At 43.2% G+C, this 16,050-nt stretch overlaps 1 protein-coding gene across 11 annotated transcripts in view; it reads left to right on the forward strand.

Annotated features, from left to right (window-relative positions):
• Nucleotides 1-16,050, forward strand: part of COL13A1 (collagen type XIII alpha 1 chain) — a 184,874-nt gene that overhangs the window by 49,339 nt on the left and 119,485 nt on the right. For 8 of the 11 annotated variants that reach the window (XM_053304228.1, XM_053304224.1, XM_053304226.1 and 5 more), the window contains exons 7-10: nucleotides 5,375-5,401; nucleotides 5,508-5,534; nucleotides 7,014-7,040; nucleotides 14,086-14,142. In XM_053304228.1, the coding sequence (XP_053160203.1) occupies nucleotides 5,375-5,401; nucleotides 5,508-5,534; nucleotides 7,014-7,040; nucleotides 14,086-14,142 (138 nt within the window). The remainder of the gene's footprint in view (nucleotides 1-5,374; nucleotides 5,402-5,507; nucleotides 5,535-7,013; nucleotides 7,041-14,085; nucleotides 14,143-16,050) is intronic. The other 3 variants (XM_053304233.1, XM_053304229.1, XM_053304234.1) reach the window with 3 other exon arrangements.

Here is a 16,050-nt window from a genome sequence, read left to right on the forward strand (position 1 = left end):
GGCAGAAATAGCAGGGAGGATTATTGGACCTACTTTCAGAACTATACAATCTTTGAGGCGAGTCTCATGATCTCCATTACGGAGCTGGCAGGGACTGTGGGGATCGGGGACCGCGTGGCCCCCGGAAGTTCCAGGATGCCCCGTGTGAGCACGTGGGGCATCCTGGAGAGACCCCCGAGCCCAGGAGGCTGCTTGCAGCCTCCAGGCCGGGGGTCTCCTAATGTGTTGCCATGGTGTGGAGCTGCACTGTGGCAACATACAACAACAAAAAAACAGGTTAGTAGACCACTCGTCTGCTAACCTGGCTAAGGGGAGGGGAAATTAGTGGGGTTTGCTGCCAGGAGCTATGTGGCTCCCGTTGCAGCACACGACCGCCAAAAAGCCGGCTAGGCTCCCTCCCGGACTGCACCTTCAAAGTTAAGGGTAGTGAGGCATTGGCACTAGTAACCCCCCAGGAAGCACCCATTGGCCCCAGCCCCCAATTTGGGGGGTGCAGTGCTTCAGGTTGGCAGTCAGCTGGGAGAGAAAGTCTCCATATCAAGGAGCCCAATTTTTAGCCTACTTTCCAGTAGGCTTATGAGATCACCCAGCATTCCGTGTGTGTGCCCGTCCATGTGTCTATCCATATGTCTGTGTCTGTGTTCCCCCCGCACCATCAACTTTGCAATGCCTGGATGAACCAAATTGGGTATAGTTGTAGGGACACATAGGGACACCTCAATGGTTTAGTTTGTGATGATGTCATCCACTCCAGTTCAAGATGGCAGATGTGTGAATGTTTGAGGTACGCTTAGGCTAACTTGTGGACCATCTAACAAATTTGGTTTAGTTGTAGTGAGTGACACACAGAGGCACAAGTGGGCTAACTTGTAAACTGCCTAACTGATTTGAACCAAATTTGCTACAGCTGTAGGGACCCAATTCAAGATGACAGATGTGTAAACGTTTGGGGTGAAAGTGGGCTAACCTATGGACCATCTAACCGATTTGAACCAAAGTTGGTACAGGTGTTAGGGACACATAGGGATGGCTCAAGGGCATAGTTTGTAATGATGTCATCCACCTTGATTCAAGATGGCAGACATGTGGACATTTGAGGTGCAAGTGGGAACTGATTTGGACCAAATTTGTTACAGTTGTTGGGACACATCTGGACACCTCAAACACATAGTTTGTGATGATGTCATCCACCTCAAGTCAAGATAGCAGAAGCATGAACGTTTGAGGTGCAAGTGGGCTAACTTGTGAACTGTCTAACCAATCTGGACCAAATTTAGTCCAGTTGTAGGGATAGTGAAAGGAAAGTAGGCAGATTAGTTCTTACAAGGACAACTTGTGGTTTTTTGCATATTGTTATTGGATCGGCATTGATCCAATATTTTTGGTATATTATTCCAGCAGATGAGCCAAGCTCATACCCTACAGCAGGACAATAGCAATAGACTTGTAACAACCAGTTCTCATAACAAGGATTATTGCCCAAGCACTCTAAAAACTATTACACAATGCTGAAAACTTTTGTGTTTTATTGTTCAGAAGTTTGTCCCAGTGGGGACAGGTTTGTCTGCTCTGACTGTGTGGGTGGAGTCAGAAAGGCAAAAGGAGGGAAAAGAGAAGGAGAAAATGGAATGGTTTCTGAATAAACTCTTAATTAAATCTATATAAGATTACTTTGTGTTTGTGAGAGAAGCAGCTATAAAACAGATGGCCCCAGGGGCAAAGTGGTACATGATGAAACCATGTTCCAAGGACACGTTAGAACACTGGTAGCTCTGCCACTGGTTCCAGAAAACAGGTACTGTCCCTCATAAATAGGGACAGTTGGAGCCTTTGTAAATAGAAATGGGCAGAACTGCTCAGTTCTGTCCTAGAAATAGAATGGAAAACCAGACCTTTCATATGGATTCCAGCAAACCAGAAACGTGTTCTAGAATCTGTTTCAAATTCTGAAGACCCACTTTTACCACCAAAGGTATCAGAAACTAGCAGCTCCAAAGGCTTTTTTGGAATTGTAGGCTGTAGGGATGTGCAGACCATTCCATGCTTGGAACATTCTGACACGAAATGTGCTGATTTCAGTTCTGAGCTCAGAACAGAACACCCTTCAAATGAAGGGCCTGTTCTGAGCTCAAAATGGAACAGTCAGCAACACCATGCAAATGGGTGCCGTGTGTGCACAGAGGTTAGAAGACCGCCATTTTGTAGTCCAAATGGTGCTTGGAACATTCTGAGTTGGAATGGGGTCATTCCATCAGAACAACTGGTTCAACTGGTTGTTCCGACAGATTATTCCATGGATTTAGAGTTCTGTTTCAAGCTTCAAACAGAATGTTAAATCCTTTTCATGCACATTCCTAGTAGGCTACATCTTGCATGCAGGCTTGGACTGGCCCACAGGGCAACAGGGCATATTCCCGGTGCGCCCTACCCATGGGGCGCCTCTGCGCCCTGCCGCACTTGCTTGCATGTGCAATGTAACATGATGATATCTCTGCCCTTCTATCCTTTGTGCTTGCATGGCATGGCCTGCAACACTGATAAACCTTTGAGATCTATGGAAATACACCAACAAGTGCTTGCTCATATGTTTATGATACAGTTCTGTGTGGTTTTGCCATTAATGGATCCAAAAACCCTCTGCCAGGTTCATTGTTTGTGGAATTCAACTAGACCTTTAGCTGTACCAAGGGCACACTAAGCATCACTCCATCCTAGATAAGGGTTATAAGTTGCTGGTTGAATGGCAAATGTAAAATCCACCTTGAAATAGTAATCTGATTGTTTCACCATCAGAAACTCACCACTCCACCTCTCAGCCCAATTTGGAAAGGTCTGTTGTGGGATGTGGAGCTGGGTACATGGTGAAACAATCAGATGGCAACTTTGCCTTAGATTCAACACTCAGAATTTGTCCTGTAAACCACACATTACAAAAGTATTGTGAATTCATTCTCAATTTCCCAGTAAATGTTATTTGGGTGCCAGACGTTCATGGAAAAATAATTAAATGCATTCAATGGATTCTGAGACATCAGAACCTAAAAATTTATTGTGTAGCCTGTTAACTCAGAGAATTTTTTTCCTTACATACGTAACATGAAAATGTTCTTATGGAATTAGCGCTGTGAAAATATGCTTTTGCTACATCTCAAGGAAAGACAGTTGTGGAAAAAGTGTACTGTATAGATATTTCAGACTAATGGGTTGGATTGATGAGAAGTTGTGTCAGGATATCATTTTTCATTCTCCATATATCTTTTTTACTAGAAATACTTGTCACAGGGAACCCACAAGGTTTTGAAAACCAACTGTTCACAAAATTATTCAAGTCAGTAACTTGGAAAGCATAGTTACTAATAGCTAGACACAGGCCATTTAGGGTACCTTGCCTGTAACTGAACACACTTTCACATGCTTGATTCCTGGTCCATAAATTCTCTCTACCTTGTTAATTCTGCTGCCACCCTGTGTGTCTTGGCATGTTCCAGCAAAGTATCTGATTTCAGTGTATGGTTGAATTCTCAGTTCTGCTAGAGTTATATCATTGTTTTCAATGAAGTCAGAATTGTACCCTGTGCCTAAAACCGAATGAACCACAGGATATAGTGTGTACTTCTCTTCCTTTCTGAATTAATAAAATAATCCCACCCTACTATCTATCAAATACTACAAGCATGTGGTCTGCCAAGTTTCTGCTTGCTTTGGCACAAAGCCTCTAAAATTCTAATTTAACTCTACTGCTCGGATTGTAATTCTGCTTCCTCTTAATTAATGTAGTACATCTTCACGATATTATTTGTCCCAGGCAGACAGTTTTTCTGAAGTGCCATATTTTCTATACCTCATGAATTTATCACAGTTTTTTAAAAAAACACCACCAAAACACTGGGCCAGGCATGTGTAACTTATTATTATTATTATTATTATTATTACATTTATATCCCACTCTTACTCCAAGGAGCCTGGAGCAGTGTACTACATACTTGAGTTTCTCTTTCACAACAACCCTGTGAAGTAGGCTAGGCTGAGAGAGAAGTGACTGGCCCAGAGTCACCCAGCTAGTTTCATGGCTGAATGGGGATTTGAACTTGGGTTTCCCCGGTCCTAGTCCAGCACTCTAACCACTATACCATGCTGGCTCTCATGATCTGCTAAGTGTATCAATTCTTTTGACTTGCTAAGTGTAAAACAGCCCCCAGGCATGTGTTGCGACCTGACAAGTGCTTGAAAAGCCCCCTATTTTTGCAGTCTGAGGCAAAGAGGCAGGTAACAAGGGGAAGAGTTTTACTGAACTCCTGAGAGTTATTCAGACATGGCTTCATGCTGCGGGTTATCGGAATCGCGAATCTGCTTCAGAGCAGATTTGGAGCTGTTGAATTTGCAGCATTAAATGGACCATTCGCATTTCCTCTGCTCCTCTCTGCTGAAAATAGAGGATTTTTTAACACTAGACATAATTCAGGCTAAGCCAGAATGTGCAGCCATGATTCGAGGGAAAACAGAGTCATGTCTGAACTTGTAGCCTGCAGCGACTTTGGAGTAAATCCAGCTGATATGTGGACTCAAACTCCATTCTGGAGGAGATTCAAACTAGCGGCCATGTGTGTAAACGCCGCTGGTGGACTTTCCCTAAGCCTGCATGCAGAATTTGAAATATCTGTAAAGGACCCAGTTATTAACTCTAACCTGAAGAATCCTAAATATGTCTGATCATGTACAGTAATAAAATCATCTGGATTAGAATTATCCCAAAGGAAGGTGCAGACAACTTTTTTTTTTAATACCAGTGTTTTGTCCTTGGTTACACATTGAGGTGTTTCACATGAGCAGTGTGGAGTGCCAAGGGGAGGTTTGTGGGGAGAGTGGCTTTGACCCACTCTCCCCACAGACAATCAATTACCTGTCGCTGGACGTCTCTCCTGCGGGCCGCCCATGCTGCACCATGCCTCACCCGGCAGCTCCGGGGGCCGGGTGAAGGAAATCGCCGCCATGCGGCGCTCCACTCTCCGGAGCCCCAGTAATGCACCACGTGAGTGCACTGTGCATTTCTGGGATCCCCTCCCCCCTCCCTCCCCACTGAGTGTGTCCGCTGTGGCTGCAAGCAGCCGTGGCAGGCATACAGCCAGGAAAACAAGGTTAACGGAGCGCTCGTTCCATTAACCTCATTTAAGAGGGTGGCTAAATAGGCGGACTTGCCGCCATGGAGCCACGGGGTTCATCCTCAAGACCGCTGGCTCTCAAGAGTGAGCAAAACCGGGCTAAGGGAGCCCCGCCTGCTTTTGCTCACCTCACTGTGTACTGCCAGATTCGTAATGTTGATCAGGTTGTTTATCAATTAATATAATGTTTGTTTGGGGTTTCCTCCCCCTCTTAGGGCCCAGTTGGTCCAAAAGGGCAGCCAGTAAGTACTTGTGCTAACACTTTCTGCTCATACTTCTTTTTTCAGCATTCCCTACCACCATGATATATATATTACTTTCCTTCTTTCCTTTCCTTCTGTATCATAGGGCCCCCCTGGACAAAAAGGAGAAAAGGTAAGATTGGTACAGTTCATGAGAAAGCCAAAGAGGATTTTTACTCACTTTAAAACATAATTCCAGAAATTTTGACTAACCCAACCTGGAATTCCCTGCTCACGTAAAAAACATATGATGCTGCCTTAAAATGAGTAAAACCATTAGCCCATTTAGGTCAGTGTTGCCTACTCTGACTGGCAGATGCTCTCTAGGGCTTCAGGTGGGAGCCTTTCCTAGTCCTAAATTGAGATGGTAGGGATTGAACCTGGGCCCTTCTCTGTGTAAAGCATGTGCTCCATCACTGAGCTATGTATGGCACTTTCAGTGAAGGTTTCAGACCCTAAATGAACGATCTCAGTATCCACAGTGGCTTTATTTATTACAGCAATCACTTTGAAAATAATGTCATCTGTTGTCATTTATTTTGTTTTAACTAATGTTTTAATGTTTTCTGTTGTCGTTTATTTTGCTTTGTTGTAAACCACATGTTTTGTGCGGTACAAAAATATGTTAATAAATAAGTACGTAAGTAAGTAAATAAATCTTTGTAATCTGAATCCATGAACAGAACCACACATTTACTTGATATATAGGGATGTTGCAAGCAAAATTTCTCCTTGCAAGTTAAGAAAATACTGACTGCAGAAAAATGAAGAACTATAAGTTGACCAGTTCAGAATTAGTGGTACAGCAGCATCTGTGTCCATACTGCACCACATATATGGTCAATTATACTAATGATTAAAAGGAATCAGGACAACCACATGGGTGAAAACAGACCACATTAGTTGAATGAGTACAATAGAAAGTGAGGCTATTCACTTGTGTGTGCAAAACTGGGCTAAGGAAGCCCAGCCTGGTTTTGCACGTCCGTGTGTACCGCCGGGATTGGTACGTACCAGTATGGCACCGCAACGGCAAACCCGCCTATGGAGCCTCCCTCTAAAAAGAGGTTAAGGAAGCAATTTCTCCCTTAACTTCTTTTTTTTCAATCGTCTGTCAGCTGCAGCTGCAAGCAGCCATGGCTAGCAGACTGTGGCGCTCTCAGGGAAGGGAGGGGGAACCCCCAAAATGCACTGCACACTCATGCGGTGCATTATTGGAGCTCCAGGGGGCAGGGAAACACACAGGGCATCCCGGCATCCTGGCACCCCGACCCTTGGAGCTACCGGCAATAGCCGGTGCTTGTCTGGGAGGGCAACCTGCCTGCCCAAGGAAAGGAAACTGCTCATCTATAGGGAGGTAAACTCTTCAGGGGTTCCTCCCCACTAACTCTATTTCCCTTTCTCACTGGTTGTGAAAAAGGGCTCATTGTGTGGCAAGAAAGCTACTGTCTAGCAGGCCAGTTCCCAGTATGTTTATACTAACATTATCCCAGCTGAAAATGATGCAATCATGCCAACAGTGCACCTGCTGTGAACCTGTCCCTTTGAGTTTATTTTGGTTTAGAGCATTCATGATTTAAACTATTTTCTGTTTAATCCTCTCCTTTTGCAGGGTCAATGTGGAGATTATCCACACAGGGTAAGCACATATTTTTTTAAAGTAACATTTCTTGTTCCCTGTTTAACTCCATGTTTATTTGAATGGCTTCTATGGAAATATAGACCATGCCAACTAATAAGGTCCTTCACTTGTTCCTGTAGTCTTCCCCGTTCCCATAATAGACATGTTGTGCCTCATTTATCTTATTGGCAAAGAAGGGAGCAGAGATTCCCAGGAAGGATTTCACATCTCAACCACCTATGCTGGGATTAACAGGAGGTGGGGAGCACAACTGACCCCAAAAGAGATTATTTTGTGTCAAGATTCCTTCTCTTAATCTGTGCAAATTAATTTCCTTCCCATAAAGGGCTCAGTTGTTTTGTGGTTTCATTCCTCCTCCCATGGTTAAAGGGGGGCATTTTTAAAAACTTTTTTATTTTCATTTTCCAAAAAACTCCCTCTTTTAAAAAAAGGAACAAGTGTTCTCAAGTTACGTCACATATACAGGAACAAAAAATTGAGAATTCTGAGGCGGCAGCAGCAGTAGTAGTAGTAATTTATTTATGGCCATCGACCAAACAACCAAAAAATACAAAATACAAGGTACAAGGTACAAGATACAGAATAGTGAACTTATACATAGAGTAGTTCCCCTTTATACAATCTAGAAGCAATATAACAAAACCTTGCTACCGAATTAGAAACATAAGAATCCTTGTCTGAAAGCAAAAATTTAGCTAAATAGTCATCTGATTGATCTAACAATCTAGACACTATGGGAAAAAATAAACATTGCCTGATCTCCTGATGTAACAATGTAATAGGATGTGTGCATTAGTTTCTATTTCACATGAACCACAACTACACTGATGTTCCTCCACAAGTAGGCCATGAAATCTCCCAAATAGTAACACGGGGAGAGCATTGAACTTAGCTCTCGTAAACGCCCAGCGAAACTTGCTAAAGGAGATGGGGGACAGATGAGCAGCAGGAAGAAGACCCACCCTAGACATTATTACTTTGCAGTACTCAGGCAAGGAGGCCCAGTTGTTTTGAATCTCAATATCTTCTAATCTTCTGAGGCATTTCACTTTGTAATCAAGTATCAGCTACACTCACCAGTTAATATACATGTAAATGAGAATAGCAATAAGACTCTAATAATAATGCATTTTGCCCATGGCCTAATTTGTGACTTTTCAATATAATTTATAAATATCAGAATTGTATGGGATACCTTCTAGCCAAAAGAGTATTGGATTAAATCTTTGAGGTCTTGCATATGGGAGTTTATTTCTATCTATGAAACTGAATAACCATCTCTCAAGAAAATACGCTCTATACATTGAGTACATGCAACTTTTAATGTGATGATATTTTATCCATGACCTTGAGCTTCCATATTTTGTCAAATAACTCTGTAATAGAGGATTGCCTTCTTCTTTTCCATGTTTTAGATATTATGAATTTTGCTGCCATTAAAAGGTTGTTGTTTTAAATATGGCATTAAAATAGTTACACTGTGTATCCAAAGTACTGGGGGCCTAAATGGCTTCTGCAAAGTGAAAGCTCTTTAAGTTGATTAGGGATGTGCACTGAATTACTTCAGCACCATATCAAGGGCAGCGAGGGGTTTCCTTAAGAGGAGGCAGGCAAGTCCTACCTGCCCATCCTCCAAGCCTCCGCCACCCCACACTGCCCCATCGTGGCGCTGTTCAAACCAAAGATTCCTGTGAAAGGGGCAGCCTATGCTGCTGTTTCCTTAAAACACCGTGCCCCCAGCATTCCTCACCCGGCATCGATGCTGTTTGCTGGCCCCACAAATGGGGTCGGCTCATGCATCGATGGCATTTTCGTGCCGACGTCACGCGAGGGATGCTGGGGAAAGCATCCAGTCACTGCAGCACTGCGGCATGAGCTGTGACAGACAGCGGCATGAGACAGCGGCATGAGCTGCCACTTTCACAGAAATGCTTCGGTTTGAACAGCACCACGATGGGGCGGTGCAGGGCAGCGGAAGCTGGGGGGATGGGCAGGTAAGACCTGCCTACCTCTCCTTCAGGAAACCCCTCACCCCGTGCCAAAATGTTTCAGCAGCATGGAGCCGAATTGTTTCAGCACCCTTCAAAGAGGCACCAAAAAGATTCAGACTCCTCTCCTAATGTTGATGCAACTGATATATTGTTTCCCCCCTATTTATATCAACAGGAGATTTTGGGTTAAGCAAAAAGTGAACCAGTAAGCTATCAAGGGTCAGCTAGACCCCATGGAAATTAAACTGAGGGTAATTGTAGACTCCAGATACCACCTCTAAAGTTCTATGCTTCAGTGTGTCTTTTTAAAGTACTCCTTAATACATTAAATTGGTATAATGATCAAATATTTTTTCTTTTTTACTATGATTAAATTGGGATCTATTTGACCCTAACATCTTGTTAATAAATTGCTTTTTGCAAGCATATGAGATCTAGCCCAGTCAGAAATATGTCAATATCTTGTTTTCTGACCCACAGTAATGCCAGGATAAGGGTAATAGAGGGTATGGATAGGGATATAAATGGGACACTCCGGACAGTTCTTAAGTTACTGGCGTGTGTGGTATGACTGCTGCTGTCTGATGGTTCCATCCCATACCATTACAACAGTAATTGCATGAAAGGGAGACAACTAGATGATGAATTCTACAGTGATCCTTTCACGTTCAGCTTCCTGTAGTAGTAGGAGATGGAGCCAGGGGAGATGTTCAACCACATCACTTCCTAATCTAAGAACTAGTGCCCCAACAAATGAACTGGGTTGTTCTCCCTAGGTCTGGAAGTATATTAAGATTTGAAAAGAATTTTGGGTCTCTAGGAACTGATGAGGGTTGTCAGAAGCAGTCCTAGACAGGAAGTTTCTTCATGACCAGCCCTACCTGGATAGGACAGAGCAGGCCCAGGTAGGGCTGATCGCCTGCACCCCCAGGATCACTCCTGATCCTACTGCTCTTCCCCTGGATATCCCTGATCCAGGCTTAAAGTGTGAGGTAGGAGGATAAACATGGGCTTCCTACTTCACTCAGTGGTTGTGTGGAACTCCGGTAGGCCGGTAGCTATCTTTGTCATAGAGCCAGGGTGGGGAGGAGCAGCCAGGCAGCATGGCGCTTTCCCAATGCACTGCACTGCTCACGCGGTGCATTGTGGGATGCCTGGTGGCCCCAGATTCCTTCCCCCAATCGCTGCTGGGCTCGCTGCCATGCCACTTGTGTGGGTGTGTGGACAGCAGAGCCCTGATTGGGCTCTGGTAATGTGGGAGCGGGAAGTTAGGTTTCTGATGTCCTTCCAGCTCTCCCCCCTCTCCCATTTGGTCATGAGAATGACCTCAGGGTTTCTGTACCTTTAATGTGCCTGTGGAATGTCTGTCTAGTTCAGAAAAGAATGTTGCAAGCCCAGAATCAACAGCATGTTGATTAAGGGGACAAAAGTGCTTGACACCACCACTCCACTCGCAGAAAATCCTATTTCCAGCTGAAAATCCAGAAAATTGTTAGTACTCTTTAACTTTATGCATTTACTAAAAGGAAAAGAAAGACAGTCTCACTCCCATTACAAGCCCTCTTCTGGGATCATTGCAAGGCAACATCTCCTTTCCCCCCCATGGACACCAATTAATTGTTTGCACTCCTGGCTGCAAGAATTGTGGAGGAGGCATTTGAGGGGGTGGGGGGGCTGACACATACTTTGCAATTAATTTCATTAAGCCAAGGAAGCACTCCATTTGCTTTCTTATCCTCTCAAATCCAGCATGCATCAGTATCAGGAAAGAAAGGAGTATATCCGAAGAACAGGGGTTTAAAATGTTAGATTTAATCAGGCATAAACAAACACTAATATTCATTTCATTTCCAATGGAAAGCCATTAGAACTCCATTGGAAAGGCATCATACATAGCTGCAATGATAACAGGGACAAAAGTTTAAACACTTTCTATTTAGCATTTGAAACATTCCTTGATAAATAGACATAAGATCTGGCCCTCATCCCAGAGAGGTATGGAACTGCTGCTGATCCAAAACTCTGGTACGAAGTCAGATGTAGATGGCAAACATTTCAGAGGCATCTGAGGCAACCAGCAAAGGCTGGTTGATTGGTTGTGTGTTCTGGCCCATTAACTTACAATAATAAACCAACTATGTTTATTTAGAAAGGCAGTGTCAATAGATCATTACAGGGTTTTGTGGGGTTTTTCTTAAGCTAAAATCATTCTTTGCTTGAGCAGTGTTCTGGGTCCAGTTACCATTCTTGGCTTCAAACTGCCCACACTGATCAAGGTGGAAAGCAGTGCCCTCAGAACATCAGGACATAAAGGAATTAATCACAACTAGCTGACCCGATGCAGAGCATCCGCACTCCTAGTTCTCCCTCTCCCCCACCCCTCCGCAACTGATCCGGCTCCCTGCCTGCGTTCATTTCATCTCCATCCCTTCAGTCAGCTCTCCCCCGATATCCCCTCGATCAGTTTGCTCTCCCCATCCACCCAGCCCTTCAGCCAGTTTGCTCACGCTCCCCACATCCCTTCAGCCAGTTCATTCTCTCCCCTGCCCCCGTGCCGCCATCTGTTCTGCCGTCCTCCTCACGAGGAGGCGGGTGGTTGGCTCCAACATGTGCTCTCCCACTGGCTCGCAGTAGCGCCACCGCTTCCTCCTCGACCTCCCTCCCTCCTCGGCAGACTGTCTCAGAGAGAGGCTTCTCCTGCTGTGCTCTCCTCTGTTCTGCCCTGCCAGGAAATCTCACAAGAGTTGCCATGCACAGGATTAGCGACAGGTACATCTTAGCTAGCCAGCTAGCTAGATATTTGATTTCTATACCGCCCTTCCAAAAATGGCTCAGGAGAATACACAGAGAAATAATAAATAAATAAATAAGATGGATTCCTGTCCCCAAAGGGCTCACAATCTATAAAAAGAAACACAAGATAGATACCAGCATCCAGCAAAGGTCACTGGAGGTAATGTGCTGGGGGTGGATAGAGCCAGTTACTCTCCCTCGACTACATAAAGAGGATCATCATGTTAAAAGGTGCCTCTTTTCCAAGTTAGCAGGGGTTAATGATAAATGGAAGAGGAGTAACAAGGGCTTAAACATAACATGGGACCACAAAAAGAAAAGGGTGGCAGCTTCAACATTGTCATTAGTGAATACTAGAATAAGAATGGAAGGAATTCTATCATCCCATCACACAGGGTTCTCTCCATTCCAGGGAATCCAGATTATAAGAGTAGGAAGTAGATCAAAGCAGATCATAAATTAAGGTGGAAATGTTCGGATGAAGCTTTGCAAGAAGAGTACTTTACCCTTCCTGTGCTATGTTAATGCCAAACCTGTTTTTTGTTTCTGGTGGTGTGAACAATTTGACACCTATAAAAGGCAGCCAGCAGGGTGAGCTTTTTATCAACACTAATCAAAAGCATTATGAAAATGTTAGGTTTTTCTTTTCTTTTTTTAAGTTACTATAAGTGAATTGGTGATGAAACTGCTCCATAAAGCTTCTAAGCCAAAAGACTTGTTTAAAACAGCTTAACGTGTGATTTTTCACATTAATTTTGCAAAGATTTATGATTTTTGGAATCGTGGTGTTTCATGCTAGCTTGAAAGCTTGGATGGACTAAGCGTAGTGTAAGAAGAAATACATTTCTTAATCCAGGTCTGTTTTTGAATAATGCTTTGTTACAGCCTAGTCCACTCTTGGATTGTGGGATGTAGCATACACACAACAAGCAGGATGACTGGGAAGCAGGCTGGATTGTTTGGCTGTATAGAATAACTACAGTATGATGCTTTCTTTATTAAATTCTTAATTGTATTGATTTTACTCCACTGCCTGGTCCTTGCGTATTATAACTTTTCATTCTCTAGATTCTACACTAAGTACACTAGTCACAATTTCCAGCTTCATAATTGGTGCTCTTAAAGTTAATAATATTTTGCAGATTGCTGATTGCCTTCATGACATTTCTTTGTGGTTTTAAATCTGAATGAATGTTCATTTCATTGCTTCAGAATAACCAAATTCCTTGATTTTAAACAGAGAAAGAAAATAATATATATAGAAACTACTTTTAGCTTGCTCAGGGTTTCTGGAATATAGCCTTGTGACCACTGTGTTTGTGACAGACATTTTTATGGTGTATGAACTGATCCATGGCCTGGGTTGCCCTTTTCCTCCACTGCCAGCAAAGCAGGGTCTGAAAACCCAATCTCACTGTCGTGTAGTACAAGGTCCCTCTCTTGAGCAACACATTAGGAAAGCTGATACTGTGTAGAGGAAGTGAACACATCAAGAAGTTATACAATATGAATGTGGTATACAAATAAATCATGAGAACGGATGAGGTAACTACAGCAAGCAGAATGGCAATATTTGCACGAGTAGACTAGGGATATGCAAAATGTTTTGACACTGAAACATTTCCACTCAAAACAGGCCATTTCGAGCATCTCAGGCTTGAAACAAAATGCCCTAAATAAAGGGCCTGTTTCGAGCTTGAAACAAAACAACCCCATTTTGATTTGAAACATTTTGACATTACAAGTGTCATTTTAGAGGCCTGTCTTTTCCATGCTGGTTGGTTTTCTGGCACTGGCTTCCAGTTGGCTTGGGATCCTATGGCAGTTTGGGGAAAAGGTTAAAATTTGTTTAAAAGTGCCTGCTTGCCCATTTCTTATGTGGGTTAAGTGGTAGATAGCACACATCATGCCCTACCACCCAACTTACTTTGGTGTCCCTAGGAGCTAGCCATGGGGAACAATGGGTGTTTCGAGTTTCGCCATTGTTCCTTATGGCCCAAACACTCGAAATGTTTCGAGGTTTGTTTCTTTGAAACAACTGGGTTGACCGCTGTTCCGATGAAACTTTTCATCCATCTGTGTTTTGTTTCGATCTTGAAGCAAAACCCATTTTTTGCACATCCCTAGTGTAGACCTGGTTGGGATTTCAACTTGATTTCAGAGTAGGTTTGGTATAGTAAAGTTTAATTTGCTGTTGATGGTGTAGCAAATCTAATTTGACCCAGTTCTATGTCAATGTGTCTTCACTGTCCCCCTAGGAATACCTAAGTACTACACTCGCAGCTCTGCGTTCTAATCAGATCCTTACACTGAAGGTTTGTGGGTAAACGGTTTAACTTCAACCAATCCTGTTGCAAAAAAACCCCAAGGAGATGGATCCAATATTGCACTTTCTCAACAATAAAATCCAATAATATGCCTCTGGGGCACTGGGGTGGCAGTTCTGGGAAAGGAAGAAGAATAGATGTAAAATACATACAGCATATCTTACTAACAGACTCTGGATTTTCACTGGAAGGAAAGGCAAACGTTTCATTTTCTATAGTATAATCATGCCAGTTCAACCATCCTCCACTCAGTTTCTAATAGTGGTAAATAGAGATTTCAGAATAATGTATTTAGGCCCAATTCTCACTTTTACATCACATGCTCAAGCATTTTGTATAACTATGAAGGGTAGCAGGATCACAATTGCAAAATTCAGCATGTATCCCTTTAAGATATTTGGAAGTGGCTATCAGGAAATAACTTAACATGCTGTTTCCTTCACATTTAATTATATGTTTGTGCACTCAAGAACTAAATGCAAAGTAAGAACTGGTCTTACTTTGGCCCCAGCCAAAGGCCACTGAAGCTGGGGATGCGGGAGTTATAGTGAACAACATCTGGGAATCCCTGTTAGAGGAAACAGTGGTCTTAAGAGTATGTCCAGACCAGTTGGTTTTCACATGATTTGTACCTGAAAATACTTTTAAGAGCTTACAGTAATGCTCAACACACACATACACACACACACACACACACACACACACACACACACACTTCCCCACAAGATGATTTACATAGCAAAAAGTGTCTTATAAACTATTTAGAATTAGGGCTGATCTGATCACCCTCCGCCCTTCCATTTTCAAACTCTCCTCATAGGAAGCAAAAATTGAGGGCTATTTGGCATTTTCAGGCCTGCAAAATACTTCCAAAGTTGGGGGGGGGCTGGTTTAGTACTCTTAGTGGAGGTGGCAGGGGTTCTCCCACTGACCCCCAAACTCCCAAGCATTTCTTGAAATTCACTAAGAATTATCTTAAGGCACGACATTTGAGCATACAAAGGCTCAACCACAATTGAAATAAAGTTAAGGTTAAGGCTGTCATGACCTCAGCAGTAGGGCAAAGAACATAACCCCCTCTCTGGAAACAGCTGCAGAAGACCATGTTTGGAACAGTACTGCAGCACTGCAGGAGGGGATGGTCAGTCCTTTTCTGCTGCCTCATGCCATTTTTCTGATGGAAGTCACACATATAGCTGCTGTTTGCCTCATGGAGGAAAACTTGCAGATACTGTGACACTCCTGTGCTTTTAATGGTGACATGACGTTAGAAGAAAACATTTAGATGTATTTATGGTTGGAACTTGGAAGTTATTTGTACAATCTATGTCTATAGACTGAATGGCATCCCAAAGTCTTGCTAGTGACATATGTGCTCAACAGTAGTTCCTTAACCACAGCACATGTAATGCAGGCTTTCAGCTCTCTATCTGGCTTTATCAGCTCCTACTGAGAGAACTACAGGGCTCCCAGTGACTTTCTGTGGTCCACTGTGCCCCTCTGTCTGTGGTCTTTGAATTTTGTGGTCTGTTGATTATGGCCTTCTTAATCCCGGGCTCACTCTTCTAATTTTACCTCCACAACATTTCTCTATTTTAAACCAACAACCCAGAAGGGCTGGGCTGTAGTGCTGCAATATTGTGATGACATTTCAGTTTGCAACAAGACTGGCACTTGGATTGCACTAAAGAGCAAGCAATCCTATTAAAGTGGAAGAAAGTGTACTCTCTGGATTGTACACAGTTGCTGTCATGGGAGACCTGCAGGCATACCTCTCAGCCTCAAAAGAAAATTTACAGACACCTGAGGTTTTCAGCATTAGTAAAACCTGATTTTCTTGCATTTATTCTGGTAAAAATCAGAAGTGACTCAAGCTGTGGCAATAACTGGGATAAT

Source organism: Hemicordylus capensis, chromosome 3, assembly GCF_027244095.1.
Source record: "Hemicordylus capensis ecotype Gifberg chromosome 3, rHemCap1.1.pri, whole genome shotgun sequence".
NCBI lineage: Eukaryota > Metazoa > Chordata > Lepidosauria > Squamata > Cordylidae > Hemicordylus > Hemicordylus capensis.